The 24,415-nt window shown below is 41.1% G+C and overlaps 1 protein-coding gene across 2 annotated transcripts; it reads left to right on the top strand.

Moving 5' to 3' along the window:
• The first annotated feature begins 4,541 nt into the window (after window positions 1-4,541).
• LOC142741467 (phosphatidylinositol polyphosphate 5-phosphatase type IV-like) lies at window positions 4,542-9,816 on the top strand. Of its 2 annotated transcripts, XR_012881155.1 has the most exons (12): window positions 4,542-5,074; window positions 5,167-5,269; window positions 5,458-5,549; window positions 5,773-5,897; window positions 6,175-6,294; window positions 6,741-6,836; window positions 6,937-7,098; window positions 7,719-7,834; window positions 8,239-8,375; window positions 8,585-8,684; window positions 9,304-9,385; window positions 9,475-9,816. XR_012881155.1 is itself a non-coding variant. In XM_075850838.1 (11 exons), the coding sequence occupies exons 1-10, from the start codon at window positions 4,824-4,826 to the stop codon at window positions 8,658-8,660; spliced, it is 1,278 nt and encodes a 425-aa protein (XP_075706953.1). In that variant the 5' UTR covers window positions 4,543-4,823; the 3' UTR covers window positions 8,661-8,684; window positions 9,051-9,268. The 2 variants fall into 2 exon arrangements, 1 of the variants encoding a protein (XP_075706953.1); XM_075850838.1 differs by lacking the exons at window positions 9,304-9,385; window positions 9,475-9,816 and adding an exon at window positions 9,051-9,268 and having other exon boundaries at window positions 4,543-5,074.
• The last annotated feature ends 14,599 nt before the right edge of the window (window positions 9,817-24,415 follow it).

Raw genomic sequence — 24,415 nt, 5'->3', positions numbered from 1 at the left:
AGGATGTTCAAAAAACTATGCCAATCTAAAATAGAGATATGGGAAATGTTAATTAGTAACTATTCTGTGTGGTATAACCATATGTATTACAAACAGATACATAGAAATTTGTAAAAATGCAAATTTTTCGCAAAATTTGGGTGTTTTTCACAAATAAATACTGAATGTATCTACCAAGTTTTACCAGTAACAAAGTCCAATGTGTCACAAGAGAAGAATCTCACAATCGCTTGGATGGGTAAAAGCATGCAAACATTTGCTAAAATAGACATGTTTGGAGAATTGACATGTCCTCATTAAATCCAGTGACTCACAGCTGACGTCTTCGCTGATTGTAGATGTTCTCTTTTCTTTTCTTCCCTTTCCAGCCAAGATTGTTATGACGACTTTCCATAATAAATGCAGTCTGCTGCCCAGACTATATTTGGCTGATTGCTTCTGCAGCCATTCCCAGCATTTTAAGTAACAAGAATAAACTCAGACCCCAGACCAAACACCAAAATGTATTCATACCCCAGACCAGACCCCTATATAAATTCAGAATTTAAACAGGACTCTAAATTAAGATTCCAAACCTTACCACTTTTATAATCCAATTCCTAACAAGACCCCTTAATTTTAATGGGACAGGGGTGCAACACCGTGCACAGCCGCTAGAAATGTAACAGCACGTGCAAGTACGAACAAGAAGGTAAACCATGAAAACAATGAAGAGGCTGCAGCTCTCATACAAGGGTTGCAGACCCATAAAATAGCTGATCGGAGAGGGTGACAAGAGTCGAACCCACACTGCTCTAATATTGACAGCCTATCCTAAGTATAGGCCATTAGTTTTAAAAACCCAGATAACCCCTTTGAATAATAAAATTCCTGCTTTCTGCAGCTGTCACTGTGTACGGTTTGTTGTATATAAATTTATATAACTTCCACTTAGTGCAATGCAACATGCAGTAAATCCATATACAGAAAGCTGCCCCTAGTTGTACCTGCAGGCACCCAGAATTGTATTATTTCAATAAAGCTGTGTATAGGGAAGCAGGGAATGAACTCTCTATCAGAAAAACGAAGCTTGGCTTAAAAAGATAATTGCTGCATTTCTGGGATCCCATATAACACCGCTAACCTGAGAAATATAGAAACATGTATGCCCGATAAACATTATTATGACAAATTATTCACTTATTTAATGACTAATAAAACAAACTCATTGAACCTTTTACATGCTGTGGATTTCTCAGGTATTAATGGGTTTCATACATACTGTAGTTATATGATGTTCACTGGCAACCATTGGATGATGAGGACATGAGACATTTGTTAATCACTTAAGCATTTCTTGATGTCGCTCCCTGTCTTTACAGTTTATCTAATGGGCCAGCAATGGTTTTAGGAGTGACCCGGATTAAAGGACCAGGCAGGAATTCTTTGGTCCTCTTGACTTCAAATGCTGCAGAGAATGTGGTATCCATAAAATGATCATGCAGCCATTTTTCATGACTACATCTGGGTGTTGGTCTTCTACCCCCTCTGGGAGGCCTATGATCTATATACTATTCCAACTTAGTTGGTTCCCTCAGTTATCCGCCTTCTGGTGCCACAGATCTACTTTTTAGAACAGGAGAGCAACTGGCAGAGATTATGTGCAGTTATCTCTGAGCTATTTATGCTGAATACGTTCACATCAGGTCTGACCGTCTCCTCTCAGGATGAATAGATCGATTCTTACCACCTCTTTATTCCCTCGAGAGCTGAGCACAGGAGATGCAGCATGTAGGATGTTCTTACTGGTGCAGAGCCCCAGCACCTTATGAGGGTCTTCAGGTTTTTAGTCATATTTATTACAAAGATTATGTATTTTAATATAATATTAATTGTTTCCTCAATGTCACACAGACAGAAATTATTATCTATCAGATGTTCAGCAGCTGCAGATCCGTACAGATTGTAATAACTAGACACACACTAAACCAACTGGGAGAGATGAACATTACAAGTTCCATGCACCAAGACTGAACCAAATCTCTGACTTTTACAATTTATTATGGGTTTTAATTCTATCCCTGATCTCCTTTCTTGCCAGTACTGGGTAAGAGTCTGTCCACGGAAACATTATGAATATAGAAACTGCATTAAAAATATAAATAACAATCAACCATTAAAAATAATGGTGAATCCATAATGAAATATGCAAATTATGTGTGTGGTCATAAAAGCAGCTCACACCGGGTATATCTATTGTGATGTCACCACTATTAATGATGGTAAATCTATACTTGAAATATGCAAATTATGGGTGAGGTCATAAAAGCATCTATTGTGATGTCATAGAGCTTGGGTATATGCAATGATGCTGGTCACAGAGCTGTCACTCAGTTGGATGTGACCGGTAAGTTCTCTATCATTTCTCTATCTGTACCTGACTCTGATCGATCCATTATATTAGGAACATTGAATCCATGTCTTCAAGATATGGTTTAATAGTGGTTGTAATATCTTTTTTTGTTTCATTATACAATTGAATTGCTTAAATATCATAGAAAGAACACAGGCTGTAAGAAATGGCAGCCTACATTCAGCCGATAATAGATTTGCAGGGTAACAGCACATCATTTTGGTTCCCTGCAGCCCTGAGAACTTATTTTGTCTCTCGATTGTAAAGGAGAAATTACAGTATGGTCATATTAGGGGACTGTTATGTAGTAAGTCCTTATATTAGTGTAAATTCCCTAAAAATAATTCCATAAATGAACACATTAACACAATGTAATAACATTCAGAATTTTGATCAAGTAATATAAAAAAAACATGTAAAAGCCATTGAAAATGCCATATTAAGATCTGTAAGTTATAACGAGTGTAGTTAGGTAATCCACCTACACTATATGGCCAATAGTATTTGGACACCTCTCCTAATTATTGAGCCAAGAATCAGCTGGATGGGTGTAAAACACATCGCCATTGAATTTTGGAGCAGGGGAAACATGTTGTGTTGAGTAATAAATCACGGTTCACTATCTGGCAATCTAATGGACAAATTTGCGTTTTGTGCCTGCCCGGAGAATGCTACCTACTGGACTGTATAGTGCCTATTATAAAATGGAGTGAAGTTTGTATAATGGTCTGGATTGTTTATAAGGGGTTGGATTAAATCCCCATTTTTCCAGTAGGGGTTAATAAGACTATTTAAACAATTGTATGCTTCCAACTTTGTGGTAATAGTTTGGGTAAGACCCTTTCCTGTCCTAGTATGACTGTGCCCCTGTGCACAAAGAGGGTCCTAAAGACATGGTTTGACAAGTTCGATGTGGAGGAACTTGCGTATCTGCACAGAACCCGGACCTCAATCCCAACAAAACCTTAGGAGTGAATTGGAAAGGCAATTGCGAGCCAGACCTTTTTACCCAACATCAGTGTCTCAACCATTGGTGTCCACATACTTTTGGCCATATACTGTAGTGTACCGAGTGTATATCTATTGTGATGTCACCGAGCTTAGGTATAAAGTATAGTGCTGGCCAGAGGGCTGTCATTTATCAGGTGGATGTGACCGGTACGGTAAGTACTTTATCATTGCTATGTCTCTAGAACAGTCTCATCTATCAGTCTCTTTATAAATATATTGGATTCTTACATGTAATTCTAGTGTTTGTCGTGTTATTTTTGTTTTTTATTTGGCATACTTATACACTAGGAAATTGCTTAAATAGCAATATTGTGGCCTGTCACATCTGCTCCATAGACAGAATGCAGATTGCAGACAGAAATTGGTGTCTGTATTCTGCTGGTAGATTCATAAAGCAACCACAAAGCAAAGAATGTGAATCTCTGGGAACTTATTATCACACCCTCCAGTTTATAACACCAGTAATTCTCATAATAAATGTTTATAAGGGAATTCATATTTATGAATTTTAGGTTTTCTGTCTGTAGACTATACTATTTATATATCAGGTCAATCCTGAATATTAGCTGGTATGGCTATGCAACCAACCTACATCAGGTGCTGCTATTGTGATGTCTTGAGATGAGTCTAGATAGCCGTGTTTCTTACTGCGTCTATGGTAGTATTGGTTTTATTACAAGATTTAAACTATTTGATGTTTGAATCGTGTACATAAATAAATGATTATAAGGAGTATTGTTTTTTTTGTTTTTTTTAGTAATAAAATATTAGTAAGTCCAGGAATAAACAGCCTAATAGCATTCGTCAGACTAAATTGTAGAAGGATAGTGGTAATCCCCTGGAAACGTGTCCTTATTAACAATTGAAATGAATAATTATGTATATAATAATAATAATAATAATAATAATAATAATAATAATAATAATAACAATAAAAAAGATAACAATAAAAAGTATTTATTACTAACTCCAATTACTTAGTTTCTAAATTCTGGTTATCAATTAATAAAAAAAAAAATTCAACCCTTTAAAATGCCATATGGTCAATTTAACAACCAATACATTGTTTCAGCTTCCAAACCTAATACAATGTTATCAACAGGGGGTCCCAGGTCCAAGACCCCAAGTCATGTGATCTTCTGACACTTATGATTGACAATATTCTGTTATAGGAATACCCCATTTAATAACTAATTTTTCCAGCTAGTTTCATCACAAGTAATGACCCCCTTATCGTTTTCTGGTCTTTCTAGGTCTTGCTGTTGGATTGACACTGTGTTACTTACTGTGTTGCTTATACGGTTAGCGATTTGTCCTATTTTCGGAGAACTAGTGGCGATTAGTCAAATTCTATCTTGACTGTCTCCTGGTTTTCTACGAAGGACATTGGTGCAGTTTTGCACCCGGGCATTAAACAACCATGCCCTTTTGGAAAAAATCTAAGAAATATCATGTCTCCCAAATTCCTGATAAAGGAAATCTGATGGGAGACATACCAACTATGGAGGAGCCTAATATCTCGCTCCAGAAGTTTTCTGTCATCAAAGATATGGCAGATGAAAAATCCAGCGATCTTAGTCACAGCAAATATTGTGACATTACGTCAAAGAACACCAAGAAGAGCGCATTCAGCCTGCTGACCCGCCTGCGCTCCAAAAATATCCGTAAAAGGTATGTAACTAATAATTCTCATACATTGCTCAGATATCCAGAGCTGTGGTATAACAGTCACTAGATCTTTAATTCTCCCCATATCTTCACAGAAACGTGGGCAGCAGTGCTGTGATCGGCGCTAAAGAACTGGATCGCTATTTCCCAGATAGACGGTTGAGACTATATGTTGCCACCTGGAATATGGAGGGAAAGGTGAGAAGTAATGTACAATATTTATTGTGACCCTTCAGTGTGCCCGAGCTCAAGTTGGATGAAATGGGCCAGTCACCAAGTCTCTTTAGTTTGTAGTTGAATATCACATAGACAGGTTATATTCTACCCTATGTCAGTTTAGTTGGCACTCTTTGTATACAATATTAATGTTTGTATATTTTGAACAGGATTACCCGCAAAATCTGGAGGATCTGCTGTTACCATCAGATGATACGAAAGACATTTATGTTATTGGCGTTCAGGAAGGATGTCCAAACAGGTAAGTCTTCTCAGGTTGTCTTACACCAGCCTATGACTGCAGATGGACAGCAGGGCGGCTGATACAAATTCTCTCTCAATGCTCTACTTATTGTATTATCACTCCTTAATTTTCAAAATTTATCCCCAGAGGTTATTATATGCAGTGTTGATACAGATGAGTTGAGTACCTTAATCTTGTGTCATTTATTAATATGTAAATCTGAAATTGTGTCTTCTTGTAGACGGGAATGGGAGATAAAATTACAGGAGACCCTTGGACCACACTATGTATTATACCACTCTTCCGGGCTCGGAGTCCTGTATCTCACCATCTTTGTTCGACGGGAACTAATCTGGTTCTGCTCAGGTAAGATTCACATTCCTACGTCTACATAAGAAGTCTTGAATGTAGTCATTAGCTGGAACATCTTATTTAGTTATTAGAATTAGATGCCTAAGAGCTTGGCTCTCAGATTCTTGACTTCTGAGTATTGGAGATCTAAAAGTTCACACCACAGTTACAAAGTATGAAATTATGTTCTAGTAATATTTCCATAGTTTAATTGGAAATAATTTCTATTCCATTGTTGCATGTAGTACTCTTAACCACTGACCCGTCTTTTTGTGTTTCATTTCTTATACAGAGGTAGAGCACACCCATGTAACAACCAGGCTATTCCACCATGTGAAAACTAAAGGAGCCTTGGGTGTTGCCTTCACCGTCTTTGGAACATCTTTCCTTTTTATTAATTCACATCTGAGATGTAAGTATTTCCAATATTAATATATGACCATGTACAGTTTTACTTTGTATAAAATTGCTGCTATTTGATAATTAACTGAAATATATGGGATGATATGAAGAGATCTGTACTAATAATGTTTTGGTAAAAATAAAAGGTTTGTTCCTGTTTGATCAAACTTTTTCTAATCTATCAATCTCATTCTATGTTGTGAGTGGCCAGTAATACAGATACACGCAGGTACAATTAGTGCAGGAGGGGGTGGCGGTGGCTGGTTTCAGTTGCGCCGCCTCCCCCTCAGAGAGGCAGCAGGACGGATGGTGCGGCCGTATAATCCCTCACACCCACCCCTCCTCTCCATTAGCAGCGGTGGCGCGCTGCAATGTGTTTTTTTGAAAATAATATGCGGTTCGGGCCGCCCATATGATCATGGCCGCCACTGCTAATATGTATTTTTTTGTTGGCAGTTGGGGCAGTCAACAAGAGGATCCAGGACTATAAAACCATCACTGAGGGTCTCCGTCTGCCTCAAATTATTCCGGAAAGAATCAACTCCAATGCCTGTGAGTATTACTTATGTGGTTGAACCTATGGATCCTTTTCTATTTGTCTCCGTTGAGTCTAAAGCAGTCATGTGCTATAATTTTTTTTTTTATTCTACAGTGGACGTCACCAGCCGCTTTGATCGGGTGTTTTGGTTTGGAGACCTCAATTTTCAACTTAAAGAGGACAGAAAAAATGTGGAATCTCTTCTGCAGAAGATCGAAGGAAAAGATATGTCCAGTCTCCTCAAACACGACCATCTGAATGAAGCCAAGAACAATGGTATATTTACTAGTAGATACATGTCTATCACTCCTCAACCTTCATTAAAGTGGTTCTCCACCTTCTGACAACTGATGACCTATCCACCGGATAGGTCATCAGTATATCATCGGTGCGGGTCCGACACCTGGACACTGCACCGTTAAGCTGCTCCAGTGGCCTGCGGGCACCGGATGTTATGGCACACAATGCTATGTACGGAGCTGGAAGCAGTTGGCTCCGTACATAGCATAGCTGCAATAATGCATAACTGTAGGTCTGCCTCCTATTCACTTGAATAGGAGCAGAGTTGCAGTACTGCAGCTCGGCTGCAATTCCGTGGCCGGCGCCAACTGCATCCGGCATGTACGTCCGGTGCTCAAAGGCACCGGACCAGCTGATTAGTGCAGGGTCCGGGTGTCGGACCACCACAGATCATGTACTGATGACCTATCTGGTGAGTATGTCATCAGTTGTCAGAAGTTGGAAAACCCCTTTAATACCACAACCACTTCCACAGATTAATACAAATCACTGACATGATGGTTGATATGTTTCCCCAAATTCTGATATAGTGCTAAAATTATCAATTGCTCCTTTTTTTTTTTAATACTGACAACTTTTTTTTCTTTTAACTTAAGGGTCCATATTTCTAGGGTTCAAGGAGCACACCATTGATTTCCTTCCTACATATAAGTTTGACATTGGCACGGACACCTATGATACATCAGCAAAGCAGAGAATTCCATCATATACGGTAAGAGATCTTATTTCCAGGTCTACAGAGCTTGAGAGACAATAGAATCCATGGGCCAGAGCACCCATTATATAATGAATCCCCTCCCCCACTGTAATGAATTGTTATTATTATAGTTGGAAGAGTAATTTCTTATGAACAAAGCTTTCAGTTCATTTTACTTTTATGTAGTGAGTTTGTCATCACAGTTTCCCAGTGTAATATGTGGTCGCCCAGCATGGCTCAAGGATACTTATTTAATGAAATCTGTGGGACCAAGTCAAACCTAAAATTCAATAAAGTCTCAATATTCTGCAATATAAATAAAGTAGGCCCAACATTTAGGTCTGTGATGTTTTGCAGTTTAATAATATATTATAATATGATTTCACTAATGATATTTGTTATTTTCATGACCTCTACAGGACAGGGTGTTGTTTAAAAGCCAATGTGAGGGAGATGTGCGAGTCCTGAGATACGACTCTTGCCCTGTTTTGAAGACCTCAGACCACCGACCTGTTTTTGGCATCTTTGAAGTAAAGATCAGGCCTGGTTCAGATGAGTAAGTCATGTTTTCCTCCATGTTGTTGGTATGATACTTTCAGTAGCCGTCATTACTACATGGTCCTTATAGCCAGAGCTCACACTTTGGGGCAGGTGGCTGTACACCTGGGTGACAGTACTGGAGGATTATAGGATGTGAAACTAAGCAAAGTGTGGTTACCTGCTAAAATTATCATATGTCTTACATAAATATATTTCTCATTCCAGCATCCCCTTGGCTGGTGGACGCTTTGATCGTAAAATCTATGTAACGGGCATTAGGAGGAAAGGACAAAAAAAGTAGCTGCATCTGTTCATGTCCTTACAGGTAAGAGCTTTGTAGTTGTCTATTATGTTTGCGGTGAAAATTTTCTTCCATCTCTTAGGTTTTCCTCTGTATCTGTAATTTATTTTATCAACTAATTTAACTAAAGTGTAAATAAGTATTCTCAATCTTAAAATTCCAACTCCTTGTATTCAGACACTTTTTCATTTCTGAATGAAGGTTGTGGGCTTTGGGGAACAACGTCCCCAACTGTAAGCATGTATGTAGTATGTACAATGAGTTTCCTAAAGGAACCGGTCATCTGAATGGATGGAACAACTGGATTTTATGATGCATTAGCTTCTAAGCAAAAATGATGGATACAAGGAACATTGTTATCGATGGAAGACATTACTTGGCATCTTGCAGGACTCCTAAGGAACAGTCACAATCTCCGGGGCATAAAACATCGGAACATTAGAAAGTTCCCGTAACATGCTGAAGAGCGCAGCTCTAGGTCAGACCCACTGCTTGCATCAACCATCTTCAAGGTTTCTAGTGTGACCCCCTGGATCAATTAAGAAATTTATTTACCTCAAATCACCTTAAAAAGTCTTCTAGATTTTGTGTCTGCTAAGAAACACACATTATAGAACATTAATAGCAAATATTTGTCTTGCAGCATAAACATCAATTCCGCAGTACATCTGGCGAGAATAGCGCTCCCTGTCACCGGAGGAGCCACCATCAATGCTGATAGAAAGGTAAGTTCCTCTGGATGTGTCCCCTCTCTATATTTATCAAGCAGCCTGAATGATCAATATTTAATAGGGTTGTGTGCTTCTCCCCCCAGAACAAGTCAGCAGATATCAACAGAACATCAACACCAATAACAACCAAGGGCAGAATCCGCCATCTTACAAGAATTCCAAAGGCGAGACTTAACATTTCTACAACATCTGTCACAGAAGAGACATCAATGTGGTCACCAGGGCATCAATATCACCCAGAAGACCAGATTCAGAACAGGACAATATGTCATCTCTTCTTGTGTCTGTGGAATCCAGATTTTCCACCCCTTACTGATACTACAGTATATACTGTGACATATTCCGTAGTTTTTGCTGTATCTTGTATTACCATCATCTTTACCATTATATATTTTGATCCACAAAAACCTTAAATAAATCTTTAACATCAATCCATAAGTGTGACTGGTAATTGTTATGTGCGCGGCTGCAACTTACCACAGTGTATACAATTCACCTAACCGACCTTTCACAGCGATATTTGTGTGACATCGCGTTTAATCCAGTGGTAGGTGACAGGACATTGTATCATATGTACACAATACAGAGTGTATGGAACGTGCCGCCATATGTACTGGATTATATCCTGTAGGACAAAGAGTGACAGGAGATGTAAAACATTGATATATTTGATAGTTGCTTTACCCCTTAAAGGGAATGTGTTGCCAGAAAAACATGTTTTTTTTTTAAAAATTAAACATTTAGTGTGTGGGTGATTAAACATTGTTCAAATTTTTTTTATTTTTTTGCACGAGTCCATGTAATATTATAAATTATTTCTAATTTATAATACTACCCATTTTTGGTCACTAGATGGAGCTGTTCCCAAAATTGCAGCATTGCAACATTGGGTTAAAAGCCCTCGCTCTAGTGAGCTCTCAGCATCCCCCCCTCCTTTATCCTGGCTAGTGCCGGGATAAACGAGGGGTTTGAAAGGTTTAACCTCCTACACTGTGTGTCGCCATTTTTTGAGGTAACCCACAGTGTAGTAGGTTTACATACAGTAGTAAACACACACAAACACTAACATACATTAAAATCTCTTACCTGCTCCTGCCGCCGCGGCTCCCTCCGGCCCGTCCGCTCCCTTTGCTGCCGCTGTTCCATGTGCACAAGTCCGGAAGCCGCGACCGGAAATAGTAATATTACTGTCCGGCCGCGACTTCCGGTCCACAGGAAAATGGCGCCGGACGGCGCCAATTTCGAATAGGACTGTGTGGGAGCGGCGCATGCGCAGTTCCCACACAGACGCCGTACACGGCAGTCAATGGGACGGGAGCCGTTCACAGTCCCTATGGGACTGTGGCTGCCGTACTCCATGTCTGTGTGTGTTGTTAATCGACACACACAGAAATGGAACAAAAAATGGCAGCCCCCATAGGGAAGAAAAAGTGTAAAAATAAGAAACAGTAAAACACAAACACACAAATGAAAATAAACGTTTTTATTAAAGCACTAACATCTTTAACATATAAAAAAATTATTTGTGATGACACTGTTCCTTTAAGGACGCAGCCTAGTTTGGGCCTTAGGGCTCAGAGCCCATTTTTCAAATCTGACATATTTAACTTTATGTGGTAATAACGTCGGAATTCTTAAACCTATCCAAGCGATTATGAGATTGTTATCTCGTGAGACATTGGGCTTTATGTTAGCTGTAAAATTTTGTTGATATGTTCAGTGTTTATTAGTGAAAAATTGCAAAATGTAGAGAAAATTTAGAAAAAATAGAATTTTTCTAAAGTAAAAAATGCATCTGCTTGTAAAACAGATGGTTATACCACCCAAAATAGGTACTAGTTCACATTTCCCATAATTCTACTTTAGATTGGCATCATTTTTTGAACATTCTTTGATTTTTCTTGGACGTTACAAGGCTTAGAACATAAACAGCAATTTCTCATATTTTTAAGAACATTTCAAAAGCCTTTTTTATAAGGTACCTGTTCAGCTCTGAAGTGGCTTTGAGGCACCTATGTATTAGAAAACCCCACAAAACTCCCTGTTTTAAAAACTAGACCCCTCAAAGTATTCAAAACAGCATTTAGAAAGTATTTTTTAACCCTTTAGGCATTTCACAGGAATTAAAGCAAAGTGGAGGTGAAATTTGCAAATTTCATTTTTCTTGCTGAATTTAATTTTATTCTAATTTTTTCTGTAACACAGAAGGTTTTACCAGAGAAACACTACTAAATATGTATTTTACAGATTCTGCCGTTTTTAGAAATGTCCCACATGTGGCTCTAGTGTGCTCTTGGACTAAAACACAAGCCCCAGAAGCAAAGAAGCACCTAGTGCATTTTGGGGCCTCATTTTTATTAGAATATATTTTAGGCAGCATGCCAGGTTTGAAGAGGTGTTGAGGTGCCAAAAAAGTAGGAATCCCTCAAAAGTGACCCCATTTTGGAAACTGCACCCCTCAAGGAATTCATTTATGGTTGTTGTTACCATTTTGACCCCACAGTTTTTTCACAGAGCGTTTTTGAATTGGCCTGTGAAATTAAAAAGATGAAATTTTTTCCAATAAGATGTCATTTTTGATCAAAATTTCTTATTTTCGCATGGAAAAAAATGGCCCATTTTGTTGCCCAATTTGTCCTGAGTGCGGTAATATCCCATTTGTGGTGATAAACTGCCGTTTGGGCCCATGGGAGGTCTCAGAAGGAAAGAAGCGCTATGTGTTCTTTGGAGTCCAGATTTTGCTGTATTGGTTTTCGGGTGCTATGTCGAATTTGCAGAGCCCCAGAGGTATGAAAGCAATGGAAACCCACCAGAAGTGACCCCATTTTGGAAACTAAACCCCTCAAGGAATTCATTTATGGGTGTTGTGACCATTTAAACCCCACAGTTTTTTCTCAGAATTTATTTGAAATGGGCTGTGAATTAAAAAAAAATGTGTGATAAACTGGGCCCATGGGAGGGCTAAGAAGGAAAGGTCCACCATTTGGCCTACTGGGGATTTTCTGGTACTAAGTCATGTATGCAGAAGCCCCTGAGGTACCAGTACAGTTGAAACCCCCCGAGAAATGACCCCGTTTTAAAAACGACACCCCTTAAGGCATTCATCTAGAGGTGTAGTGAGCATTTTGACCCCACAGGTATTGTGTAAAAGATAATGCGCACCAGATAGTGCAGAGTGAGATTTGCAATTTTCTATACATATATGCCATTTCAGTGTCCGATATATTGTGCCCAGCATGCGCCACCGGAGACATACATCCCATAAACTGTAATGTGGGTTCTCACGGGTACGGCAATACCCTACATGTGGATGTTAACAGCTGCCTGGGCACACAGCAGGGCCCAGAGTGTAAAGATGAGGGGGATAAGCTGTGCAGAGTGCATCATGGTAAGTAAAACTGGTGTAGATTGAAAATCAAGGGATGTGTGATGAATTTTAAAACACTTTCATACAGAGCCCTGGTTTTTCGGGACACGTGTCACATTTAGAGATGAGCGAACCAGGACAACCGAACCCGGTTTCGGTCCGAACTTCCGGAAAAGTTCGGTTCGCAGCGAATCCGAACTTCACCGGGTTCGGCCGAACCCGTTTTGACCGAACCCGGTCAAAAACATTATACAAATCGGCAGCCAGTTATCTCTATCAATCACTGATAGAGAAAAGAGGCTATTGATTAAAAATAAAATAAAAAGCATTTCATACGTACATGGTCGTTGTCTTGGTGACGAGTCCCTCTTCTTCCTCCAGTCCGACCTTCTTTTCTGACGCGGCAGTCTGTGATTGGCTGCAGAGGCCTCTGAAGCCTGTGATTGGCTGCAGAGGCGTCTGCAGCCTGTGATTGGCTGCAGCGCTCACATGGGCTGCATCGTCATCAAAGAATGTCGGGCCGGATGTCGAGAGGGACGCGTCACCAAGGCAACGGCCGGGAGACCAGACTGGAGGAAGCAGGGTGTTTCCGGTAAGTATGAACGTCTTTTTTTTTTTACAGGTACTGTGATCGGAAGTCACTGTCCAAGGTGCTGAAACAGTTACTGCCGATCAGTTAACTCTTTCAGCACCCTGGACAGTGACTATTTACTGACGTCGCGTAGCAACGCTGCCGTAATGACGGGTGCACACATGTAGCCACCCGTCATTACGGGGCCTCATGCACACGACCGTAAAAACACCCGTTATTACGGGTCGTAATTACGGCCCGAAATAGCGGGCCCATAGACTTCTGTTAGCCATGGGTACCTTTCCGTTTTCTCACGGGAAGGTGCCAGTGCCGTTAAAAAGATAGAACATGTTCTATTTTTTTATTTTACGGGCCGTGCTCGTAATTACGACTCGTAATTACGAGCACGGCCGAGCACGGCCGGCCACGGGCAGCCGGCCGCTTTTGCGAACCGTGCTGTCTTTATAATTATAGCAGCACGGCCCGTAAAATAGAAAAATAGAACATGTTCTATGTTTTTAACGGCACGGGCACCTTCCCGTGAGAAAACGGAAAGGTACCCGTGGGTAACAGAAGTCTATGAGCCCGTTATTGCGGGACGTAATTATGACCCGCAATAAAGGGTGTTTTTACGGTCGTGTGCATAATGGGAGCACGGCTCGGAAAAACGAACGGCTGCCCGTGCTCATCTCCTGAAATACTATGTGCTGCCTTAAACTCTGTGGACAGGTCAGGATCCTGTTTCTTTTAAATGCTGCTAGGGAACCCGCTCGATCCACTATATAAGGCTGCGCTACAGTGCAGCATTTAAAAGAAACAGGATCCTGACCTGTCCACAGAGTTTAAGGCAGCACAGAGTATTTCAGGAGATGAGCGTGCAGATTCAGTGCTGCTGTGAACTCTGCTCTTACCATTACGTAGCTCTCAGTCTGTTACCTCTCCTCCACTATTGTCCTCAATAACACCTTCATGATTGGCAAGTCACCACGTAACGGTAAGAGCAGAGTTAACAGCAGCACAGAGTATTTCAGGAGATGAGCGTGCGGATCTTGTGCGGGGTGGTGACTTGCCAATCATGTGAAGGTGTTCTTGAGGACAGGAGTGGAGGAGAGGTAACAGACTGAGAGCTACGTAATGGTAAGAGCAGAGTTCACAGCAGCACAGAATATTTCAGGAGAGGAGTGTGCAGATTCTGTGCTGCTGTGAACTCTGCTTTTACCATTACGTAGCTCTCAGTCTGTTACCTCTCCTCCACTCCTGTCCTCATTAACACCTTCACATGATTGGCAAGTCACCACCCCGCACAAGATCCGCACGCTCATCTCCTGAAATACTCTGTGCTGCTGTGAACTCTGCTCTTACCATTACGTGGTGACTTGCCAATCATGTGAAGGTGTTCTTGAGGACAGGAGTGGAGGAGAGGTAACAGACTGAGAGCTACGTAATGGTAAGAGCAGAGTTCCCAGCAGCACTGAATCTGCACGCTCATCTCCTAAAATACTCTGCTGCCTTAAACTCTATGGACAGGTCAGAATCCTGTTTCTTTTAAATGCTGCACTATAGCGCAGCCTTATATAGTGGATCGATCGGGTTCCACAGCAGCATTTAAAAGAAACCGTGTGTGTGTTTGTGTATGTGTGTGTTTGTGTATATAAGTGTGTTTGGGTATGTGTCTTTGTCTGTTTTTGTTTTTATATGTGTGTTTGTGTATATGTGTGTGTGTGTTTATGTGTGTTTGTGTATATATGGGTGTGTTTGTGTAGATGTGTTTGTGTATATGTTTGTGTATATGTGTGTGTATATATGGGTGTATTTGTGTATATGTTTGTGTGTAGATGTGTGTGTGTGTGTGTTTTTGTATATGTGTGTATATGGGGGGGTGTTTATGTGTGTGTTTGTGTATATATGGGTGTGTTTGTGTATATGTGTTTGTGTATATGTGTGTATATGTGTGTGTTTGTGTATATGTGTGTCTTTGGGTATGTGTGTTTTTGCTTGTACATGTGTTTGTGTATATGTGTTAGTTCGTGTATATTTGTGTGTATATGTGTGTGTGTTTGTGTATAACTGTGTATATGTGTTTGTGTATATGTGTGTGTGTGTTTGTGTATATGTGTGTGTGTTTGTGTATATGTGTGTGTTCGTGTATATGTGTGTGTTTGGATATGTGTGAGTTCGTGTATATGTGTGTGTGTTTGTCTGTTTATGTGTGTGTGTATATCTTGTTGTGTTTGTGTATATATGTGTGTGTTTGTGTGTGCGTGTATATATGTGTGTAGGTGAGTAGAAGTATTGTTATTGTTCACATTGATAACTGTTTTTTTATGTTGTTGCAGATTTTGATGTACCGATTGGACTACATCTTCGATTCGTTGGACTACTGCGTAGATCTACGTTTTTTCAAATTTTAATGAAATGGTTAACGAGGGTTTTGTTGGGGATTTCTTATTTCAATAAAAAAGAATTGCCTTTGTGTTTTTTTTTAAAACTTTATTAGTGCCTAGATAATGGCAGTTGGCTGATTGACAGCGTCCATTATTGAGGCGGTACTTAGTGTTAGCCGGTGCAGAGGCTAGCACTAACCACCCATTATTACCCCGGTACCCACCACCACCAGGGGTGCCGGGAAGAGCTTGGTACGATCCAGTACCTGACCATCTGTTGTGATGGTCGGGCTCTGGGGCGGCCGTAGGCTGGTATTATGAGGCTGGGAAGGGCCAAAAACAGTGGACCTTCCCACCCTTGTAATGCTAGGCTGCTGCTGCTGTGTTGTATCGGGCTGGTTATAAAAATGGGGGGGACCCCCACGTCGTTTTTTTTTTTGAATTTAACAAATTTAACAATAGACGGGTCCCCCACATTTTTAATAACCAGCCATATACAAGGCCGCAGCAGTCTGGCATTACATGGGTGGGAAGGGCCACTGGTTTTGTCCATTCCCAGGCTAATAACACTGTGTTGTATGTGGCTGGTTATGATAAATTGGGTGGAACCCCATGTCTTTTTAAAAAAAAATAATAAAAAAAATAATTTAAAAAAATGACGTGGGGTCCCCCCCACTTTTATTAACCAGCCACATACAACAGAGCAGCAGCAGCCTAGCATTACAAGGGTGGGAAGGTCCACTGTTTTTGGCCCTTCCCAGCCTCATAATACCATGTATTATACATGGCCAGTATCATACATGGCCATACAGACATATGTACAAACAAACATACATGCAAACATACATACATACATACATATATACAAACATACATACATATATACAAGCATGCACATATATACATGCAAATATACATACATGCAAACATACACACATATATACATACATACATGCAAACTATCATACATACATACATACATGCATACACACACACATGAAAACATACATACAAACAAACATGCAAAGATACATACATACATATATACAAGAATGCACAAATATACATGCAAACATAAATACATGCACACATAATTACATACATGCACATATATATAAACATACATGCAAACATACATGCAAAAATAAAAACATGCAAACATACGTACATACATGACAACATACATACATACATACATACATACATACAAACATGCATGACAACATACATACATACATGCAAACATACACACATGCAAATATATACATGCAAATATACATACAAACATGCACATATATACATACATGCAAACATACATGCACATATATACATACATACATACATACATGCAAACATACATACATGCAAACATAAACACATGCACATATATACATGCATGCCAACATACATGCACATATATACATACATACATACATGCCAACATACATACATACATGCATACATAAATGCAAACATACATACATGCAAACATACACACATGCAAACATACATGCAAATATACATACAAACATGCAAATATACATACATGACAACATACATACATACATACATACATGCAAACATACATTCATGCAAACATACATACATGCAAACATACATACATACATACATACATACACACATTCATGCAAACATACATACATGCAAACATACATACATACATACATGCAAATATACATACACACATGCACATATATACATACATGCCAACATACATGCAAACTTACATGCACATATATACATACATACATACATGACAACATACATACATGCAAACATACACGCATGCAAACATACATACATACATGCAAATATACATACAAACATGCACATATATACATACATGCCAACATACATGCAAACATACATGCATATATATATATATATATATATATACATACATACATACATACATGACAACATACATACATGCCAACATACATACATACATACATACATACATGCCAACATACATACATGCCAAAAAAAAATAATAATACGTTCATACTTACTTTCCTCCTGTCCGGCCTCCAGCGATGACGTTTCATCCATGTCGCCGCTGCAGCCTGTAATTGGGATGAAGCGTCATCCTGACGTGCGTGACCGCCACTACAGCCTGTGATTGGCTGCAGCGGCGAAAGGGATGAAACGTTATCGCTGGAGGCCGGACAGGAGGAAAGTAAGTAATAATTTTTATTTTTTTATTACATTTAAATTGTATTTTCCGCGCGCCGAGCATGTACTGTCAAGGTTGCTGAAAGAGTTAGTGCAGCCCATTAACTCTATCAGCACCTCGGCGCACGGAAGTGACAGGTTCGGTCCGAACTAGTTCGGTCCGAATCAAACTTTTTTGTGAAATTTGGCGAACTAGCCGAACCGAACTTTTGATAAGTTCGCTCATCTCTAGTCACATTGATAGATTGTGTCCTTCCTTATCCCCCTCTTATAGCAGACTTTGCACTTCTTTTGACTTTTTTCCTTCTTGCCAGTGTGGGGAACTTCTCCTGGAAAGTGTTGCCCTGGTACGATGCGTGTAGCATTGCTTCCAGAAGTACTGGGTGCCCCCCCTTCTTGGTCCCTAAAGATTAGGTTCTTGATAACCACCTCTTGAAATTCCAGGAAAGTTCCCGTCTGGCCTTTACATCGATGTAGTACGTATGCATTGTACAATGCAATCTGTAGGATATGCACGGCCAGCTTCTTATACCACACCACATGGCGCTGTAGGGCTTCAGGACTTGATCTGACAAGTCCACCCCTCCCATGTACCTATTGTAGTCCAGGATGCAGTCTGGTTTGGGGTTCTCTGTACTGGTACCTCGTACAGGTACATGGGCACTGGTGTGGCCATGTATTGTTGTCAATACAACGACATCTCTCTTGTCCTTGTACTTGACACACAATATGTTGCTGCTAGAATGTGCCCTGCTCTCACCCCTTCTTGTTTGCCCAAGCAGTGTCTTAGGGAGGCCTCTCAGATTTCTTCTAGCAGTGCCACATGCCGCAGTACTTCTGGAAGCGAGGCACTTGAAGAGTGGGACTCTGGTATAAAAATTATCCTGGCAGAGGTGGTAACCCCGGTCCAGCAGTGTGTGCACCAAATCCCACACAATTTTTGCGTTAATTCCCAGTAAGGGGGGGAATTCTGAGGGCTGAATACTGCTGTCCTTGTAAGTATACCCTGATGCACTCTGGCACAGCTTATACATCTTCACACCATACCTTGCCCTCTTACTCGGCAGGTAGTGGCGGAATTGAAGCCTCCCTTTAAAATGTACCAAGGACTCATCAATAGAAATACAATTCTCTGGGGTGTACGCTTTGGAAAACCGGGCAATGAAATGGTCTAATAGGGGTCTCCGTTTATACAAACGGTCAAAACTGGGGTTATCTCGGGGTGGGCGCTGCTCATTATCAGTATAATGTAAGAAGCGAAGTATTGCCTCATAACGCATCCAGGACACGGCCATACGGTACATCGGGGTGTGGTATAAGAAAAAGCCTCTTTCTTTTTTTTTTTTAGTTACCAGTTTAGTTCTGAAGTGGCTTTGAGGGGCCTATACTATAGAAACCCCTATAAAACACTCTATTTTAGAAACTAGGCCGCTCAAAATATTCAAAGCAGCATTTAGAAAGTTTATTAACCTTTTAGGTGTTTCACAGGAATTTAAAGCAAAGTAGAGGTGAAAGTTACATATTTAATTCTTTTGTAAGTAAATTATTTTTATTCCTTTTTTTTCTGTAAAACAGAAGGTTTTAACACAAGAAACGCAACTCAATACTTATTGCCCAGATTCTCCAGTTTTGAGAAATATCCCACATGTGGCCCTAGTGTGGTAATGGACTGAAGCACCGTCCTCCGAAGCAAAGGACCACCTAGAGGATTATGAGGCCTCCTTTTTATTAGGCGCAATGTCCGCTTTGAAGAGGTCTTGTGGTGCCAAAACAGTGGAAACCCCCCAAAAGTGACCCTATTTTGGAAACTAGACCCCTTGAGGAATTCATTGTAGTTTTCATGGGGTGCATGCGACTTTTTGAGAAAAATAGAATAAAAAACAATAGCAGAATTGTGGTTTTTTTGCCACCACGCCTCTTTTTTTAAGAGGCGTGGTGACTAAAAAACAGCAATTCTGCTATTGTTCTTTATTCTATTTTTTTTACAGCGTTCACCGTGCGCTATAAATGACATATTCACTTTATTCAGCGTGGCGATACGATTACGGCGATACCAATAGTTTATAGTTTTTTTTTATTTTTTATGGCGTTTGCACAATAAAATACTTTTTATTAAAAATCATTTACTTTTTGTGTTGTCTTATTCTAGGAGCCAGTGACTGCTGCATTTAAGGTGTTTGTAGCCAATTGCCTCCCCAGGTGGTGAAATTGCTGGGGGGGCAGATGGCAGCAAAGCCAATTGGAGGCCTAAGGCTGGGTTCACACGTGGCGGAATTTCACTTGAATTCCGCTGCGGACACTCCGCAGCGTTAATCCGCAGTGGAGCCGTTTCTCTATTGACTTCCACTTTAATTTAGAAGTGTTCGTTTAGACGATGCGTAAAATTCCGCTGCGGAGCATAGGCTGCGGAGCGGAATTTGGTGTCCGCAGCATGCTCTGTCTGTTGCGGAGCAGTGGCGGACTGGTTGCGGACTCATGGCGGAAGTTCTCCATTGACTTCAATGGAGATTCTAAATTCCGCAATGAAGTCGGAAGATGTCATGCACATGTTATGTGTGCTGCGGATGCGTCTTGCTTTTTTGCCATGACATTTCTTCATTCTGGCTGGACCTATGTATTTCTAGGTCTACAGCCAGACTGAGGAAGTCAATGGGGCTCCCGGAATTACGGGAGCGTTGCTAGGAGACGTCAGTAAAGAGTCACTGTCCAGGGTGCTGAAAGAGTTAAGCGATCGGCAGTAACTGTTTCTGCACCCTGGACAGTGACTACCGATCCCAATATACAGCAACCTGTCAAAAAAATAGAAGTTCATACTTACCGAGAACTCCCTGCTTCTGTCTCCAGTCCAGCTTCCCAGGATGACGTTTCAGTCTTAGTGACGGCTGCAGCCAATCACAGGCTGCAGCGGTCACATGGACTGCCGCGTCATCCAGGGAGGTCGGCCTGGATGCCGAAAGAGGGACGCGTCACCAAGACAACGGCCGGTAAGTATGAAATTTGTTTACCTTCACTAGGGAAAGTGCTGGCCCTTCTCTCTATCCTGCACTGATAATAGAGAGAAGGGAAGCACTTTTACCGCAGTCCGCAGCAGCTAGTCCGCATCAATTTACTGCACATTTTGGGCAGATCCGCAGCCGTAATCCGCAACCCGGATTAGGTGCGGCATTGATGCGGACAGTTGCGGAGGAATTCCGCCACGTGGGTCATGCCCTAACTCTGGCCTCCCGGTATGCCTAGTACGAAGCCTCCTAGGCCCCACCTGGAGGCGGGTCCTAAATGGCTTCCGTTACTGACGGGAAAAAAGAGCTGGCTCAGAAGCTGAGCCTGCGTCATCAGCGGTGGGTGTTAGCCTAATCGGCTTGCTGTCAGTGAACGACTTACTGTTTTAATGCATTGCACTACATAGGTAGTGCTATGTGTTAGAACAGAAATCAAAAATTGGACCTTCAAGTCCCTTACTGGGACTAAAAATAAATGTAGAAAAAGTAAAAAAAAAGTTGTAAAAAATAAAATAAAAGTTTCAAGTAATAAAATAAAACACAATCGCCTATTTTCCCTTATTAAGTCCATTATTATTGAAAAAATATATAAACCATACATATTTTGCATCACCGCGTCCGTAACGGCCTGAGCTATAAAAATATTATGTTATTTATTCTATGTGGTGAATGCTGTAAAAAAATTTACATAAAGAACAATGCCAGAATTGCTTTTTTTTTTGTCACTTACCAAAAATTGGAATAAAAAGTGATCAAAAAGTCGCATGTTTGCAAAAAATTATATGAAAACTATAAAAACTATAGCTCAGCTTGCAAAAAACAAGCCCTCATATAGCTCAATGAACGAAAAATTTAAATGTTATGGCTCTCAGAACATGGTGACAGAAAAAATATTTTTACTAAACTAACTTATTTTGCAAAAAGTTGTAAAACATAAAAAAAAGTGCTATAAATTTGCTATCGCCGGTTTCGTACTGACCCGCACAATAAACCTAACATGTAATTTATAATGCATGGTGAACGCTGCATAGAAAAAACTAGAAAACTATGCCAGAATTGCTGTTTTTTGGTCACCTTGCCTCCAAAAAACAGGATAAAAAGTGATCAAAAAGTCTCATGTACCCCAAAATGGTAGCAGTAAAAATGACAGCTTGTCCTGCAACAAAACAGCCCTCATCCACTACGTCTATAATTAAAATAAAATAAAATTAGGGAACCAGGAATGGGAGGGCCCAAACATATCTTCTGGAAGCGAGGGCACCCGCATTATACCAGAACACTTCCCAACAAAATTCCCCAAACTGCAGAGGTGCAGAGTGTGTACCAAAATGGGGATAAGAAATGACACCATTTATCAGTGCGACACTGGCCTGTGCATAAAAGATTGCTTCACAGCGTAACACACATCTATGGATTATTTCTTTTTTACCCCATTATTATGCCCTGATGTACTCCGCACAGCTTTCATGTACCCCCACGTTATAAACTGAAACACCAGTAATACTCCAAACAAAACTACTACCAATAAAACTCCAAATGACACTGCCTCCCTTCTGTGCCCTACAGTGTGCCCAAAAAGCAGTTTACTTCCACAAATATAGCATCGCCATACCCGGGAGAACCCTTTTAACAATTTTTGGGGTGTGTGTCTCCAGTGGCACAACCTGGGCACAACATATTTGCCACTGAAATGGCATATCTAGGGAAAAATTGCAATTATGGAAAATACCCGTGGGTTAAAATGCTCACTACATCCCTTAATAAATGCCTTAAAGGGTGTAGTTTCCTAAATGGGGTCACTTCTCAGGGGTTTATTTTATTATTTCACATCAGAGCCTCTATAATTGTGAACCAATACTTTGTAAGTTGCCAAATTAGGCCTCAATTTTGCATTGTACTCTTTCCGTCCTGAGCTCTGTCGAATGTCCAGGCATAAGATTAGGGCCACATGTAGGCTATTTCTAAGGCCTCGTTTACACTAGCGTGATTTACGCGCGTGCGATACGCGTGGTTTTCACGTGTGTCGTACGCACCTATGTAAGTCTATGGGGCAGTGCAGACAGTGCGTGAATTTTGCGCAGCGCGAGTGCGTTGCGTAAAACTCACGACATGTCCTATATTTGTGCGTTGTTCGCGTATCACGCACCCATTGAAGTCAATGGGTGCGGGAAAATCACGCATGCCACACGGAAGCACCTGCGTTGGATGCGCGTTTTTCATGCATCACTTGTTATGTCCATGTAAATGACTTGATAAAACTGGTCCAAACAAGCACAAACCAGGAAGTGCTTGAGATTCCTCAGCGTGTTTGCCACAGTCCAACCTCCACACAGACCACTGCAGTCATGCGCGTGGGATGGACGTGGAAAAGATGATCTGCCTTGTGCAGGAGAGGCACGAGATATGGGACACTCTTGCGGAGTCCTATCATGACCGCTGGGCAAAGGAAGTCGCATGGGACCACATAGGCCAGGCGCTCTTATGCAGCGAATGGGATAAAAGCACCACCCGAGACCGGCAGAGAATTGGTGAGTACATGTCTTTAAACTATGCAATGTCCCCCCTATTGAAGTAGTGTGTCCCTGTGTTTTACTTTTGCAAAATGCCCAACTTTAGTATGGTGTTGCTGCAGCATCACTGTGTGGAATGTACTTTGCTGTGTAGGGACCGTCATGTATTTGACGTTCGAGTTGTTTGTGCGTTAACATAATGAGTGACCATGTTTTTGGTGTTCATCCTACAGTCCAGGATATTAAAACCCGGTGGAGGAGCTGCAGGGACCAATTTCGGCGCGAGTTCGGTGACAGAGGCCGAAGTGGTGATGGGGCATCAAAGAAACGGAGGTACATATATACCAAGCAGCTGATGTTCCTGAAGGATATCATGGAGATGAGATCGTAAGTAAATGTCCTATTGCCTGCGTAAATGTTGTTTTGCACGTCATGTCCGCCATAAAGAATTTTTGTACATTGTTGACTATTGTTTTCTGATTCTGCTTTTCTATTCCATAACAACCGACAATCTTAACGACTCTGAGGAGGAGAGTGAGCATGCAGCGTCCCAGCCTCATCCTCCCAGCAGTCGACTGCTGCCCCTAACCCCGGAGCCTACACCCCAGGACCCTGCCCCAGTAGAGTCGGACCCAGCAGAACTCCCTCCGGAAGAAAATCCATCCCCTCGAGCACCAGCCAGATGCCGACGCAGTCAGCTGCCATCCGCTGGGGCGCAAGTTGATACAATGGTCCTTGAATACCTGCGTCGTGCGGCCGACGAAGACGGGCACAACTTTTTTGCTCGTGGACTCGTGCCACTGTTGCGGAAGGTTCCAGACAATAGGCTGCCACGCCTACAGTCCGCTATAATTTCCCTTACAGCGCCACACCCCCCAACAATCCTCGCCAGTGTTTCTCGACAATTGAGCATTGGCGAGGATTAACGGAGGCTTCTACAACCTCTATTTACCCAGGCCCATCCCAACCAGCCACCCCCAGCGCACGACAACACCAA

This window comes from Rhinoderma darwinii, chromosome 2 (genome assembly GCF_050947455.1).
Source record: "Rhinoderma darwinii isolate aRhiDar2 chromosome 2, aRhiDar2.hap1, whole genome shotgun sequence".
Taxonomy (NCBI): Eukaryota; Metazoa; Chordata; class Amphibia; order Anura; family Rhinodermatidae; genus Rhinoderma; species Rhinoderma darwinii.
The sequence above is the reverse complement of the archived record's forward strand: the minus strand, read 5'-3'. Positions and strand labels throughout refer to the sequence as shown.